The sequence below is a fragment of the Lupinus angustifolius genome, chromosome LG08 (genome assembly GCF_001865875.1).
Source record: "Lupinus angustifolius cultivar Tanjil chromosome LG08, LupAngTanjil_v1.0, whole genome shotgun sequence".
NCBI lineage: Eukaryota > Viridiplantae > Streptophyta > Magnoliopsida > Fabales > Fabaceae > Lupinus > Lupinus angustifolius.
In genome coordinates this window covers 14642578-14644899 of record NC_032016.1, presented here as the reverse complement: position 1 = coordinate 14644899, position 2322 = coordinate 14642578, and the positions used below count along the sequence as shown (strand labels likewise).

Below are 2322 nucleotides of genomic sequence, written 5' to 3'. Positions count from 1 at the left end.
CTCTCCAAGAATGGAGAATTCTCCACAGCCTTTTTGCTCTCTCCAGTGATGTAGTAGATGTCTTTCTGACCCTCCTTCATTCTGGTAACATAGTCCTTCAAGCTAGTCAGCTCATCACCACTCTTTGTAGAGTGATATCTGAGCAAGTCAGACAATTTGGCTCTGTTCTGGCTATCCTCATGAATACCCAGCTTCAAATTCTTGGAGAAAGCATCATAGAACTTGTTATAATCTTCCTTATTCTCCGCAATCTCATTGAACATCTCAATGCACTTCTTCACAAGGTTCTTCCTGATCACCTTCAAGATCTTGTTCTGCTGCAACGTCTCCCGGGAAATGTTGAGTGGCAAGTCATCAGAGTCAACAACACCTTTGACAAATCCAAGCCACTCGGGTATTAGCTCCTCGCAGTTATCCATGATGAAAACCCTCCTAACATAAAGCTTGATGTTGTTCATCTTCTTCCTTGTGTCGAACAAATCAAAAGGCGCCCTTTTGGGAACAAACAGAATGGCCTTGAACTCAAGCTGACCCTCCACAGAGAAATGCTTCACTGCCAAATGGTCTTCCCAATCATTGGTGAGGCTTTTGTAAAATGAAGCATACTCATCTTTGGTTATTTCTTCGGGCTTTCGGAGCCAAATTGGTTTCTGCTTGTTGATGAGTTCCCACTCATGAGAAACCTCTTTAATCTTCTTCTTCTTCTTTGAATCTTTCTCCTTGTCTTCATCAACTTCCTCAACTGCACCTTCTTCCTCCTTCTTTGGCTCATCATCTTCATCATCGCTGATCTCTTTCTCTGTTGTCTTCTCAGTCCACAAGTAAATTGGATAGCTAATGAATTCAGAGTGTTTCTTCACAAGATCCTTAATCCTCCTCTCCTCCAAGTACTCCAACTGTTACAATCCAAAAAACAATAAAGCATTGCTTAAAATGAATTTTATATTCGAAACATACTAATCAAATATTCATCATTGCTATCCAGTATCTGGGAGATAGGACTAACATATTTCAGCAATACCAATTGTATCTTTTACTATTAAATACCAATTGTAACTTATTATTCACCATCATTTTTAAGAAATTGAGGATCATTACCAAACTAATCTGATTCCAGAAATTTTGGCAAAGCTAGAGATCAATACTTTGTCAATGAAGATAATTTATTGTGGAACATTATGACATCATTCAATTCATGTACCAAAAACCCCATTTTTTTCAGGTTTACCTAAGGAAAATTAAGATTCATACCATTCCTATCAACGTTAAGAATTTACAATTACTAATATATTTGTGATTGACGTATTCAGCAAGAACTAACAGGAAAATGCAGTGAATTTTTTTAAGTTACCTGATCTTCCTTAAGGAAAAGGGTGATCTTGGTTCCTCGTCCAAGTTGTTCTCCATCAGTGTCCCTTGTGATAGTGAAGGACCCACCAGCCTGTGATTCCCAAATGTATTGTTCATCATCATTGTGCTTTGTAGTCACAATCACCTTCTCAGCAACAAGGTATGCTGAGTAAAATCCAACTCCAAATTGCCCAATCATGCTAACATCAGCACCAGCCTGCAATGCCTCCATGAATTCTTTCGTCCCGGATCTCGCAATTGTGCCCAAATTGTTCACCAAATCTGGTAACAAACAAACACAAATTAACAAAACATTCAAAACTCAACAAGCTCATGAAAATTAAGTGTTAAACACTCAACTGCACCCTCACATAGAAATCACAAAATTAACAAAATGTTTGTTTGCAAGTTCGCTTTTGAAGGGTAATGGAAGAAAGGAAAAAGTTTCAAAGCTATGGGATACACATATGAGATAGCTCTAAAGTATTCAATTTCTCTTCCTCTCCAATACCTAACTCACAAGCATATCTTAACATTACAATTTTTCACAAAAAATGAGCAATTACAGTGAACATAATACAACCAAGACAATCTATTATAGTAGTTGAATATATTAAGTAATTATACATATTTTTTACTACTTAATATGCGAATCTCGACACAATAGAAGGTAAGACTGCATACATCTATTATCCCCGAACCCGAAGCCTCGTGAATTGGGTCGGACTTTGGTTAAATATAAACTAAGTACCTGCTTTGGTCATTCCAATGCCGCTATCAATGATGGATAACGTTTTATTAGCCTTATCTGGAACAAGGCGAATGAAAAGCTCTGGCTGACCATCGAGCTTGCTCTTATCGGTTAAGCTCTCAAATCGAATCTTATCCAAAGCCTGAAAATGTCAAAACGAACTCCTGATCAGTTACTTATAACGTTACGAGAAACAAAAAAAAAAGTGAAGGAATGAGAGA

At 37.5% G+C, this 2322-nt stretch overlaps 1 protein-coding gene across 1 annotated transcript in view; it reads right to left on the bottom strand.

Annotated features, from left to right (window-relative positions):
- LOC109354865 (heat shock protein 83) overlaps positions 1 to 2322 on the bottom strand; it is a 31438-nt gene that overhangs the window by 28781 nt on the left and 335 nt on the right. Inside the window, exons 2-4 of the mRNA XM_019597653.1 lie at positions 2102 to 2243; positions 1352 to 1632; positions 30 to 896 (exon numbers count right to left, since the gene is read on the bottom strand). Of these exons, the coding sequence (XP_019453198.1) occupies positions 30 to 896; positions 1352 to 1632; positions 2102 to 2243 (1290 nt within the window). The remainder of the gene's footprint in view (positions 1 to 29; positions 897 to 1351; positions 1633 to 2101; positions 2244 to 2322) is intronic.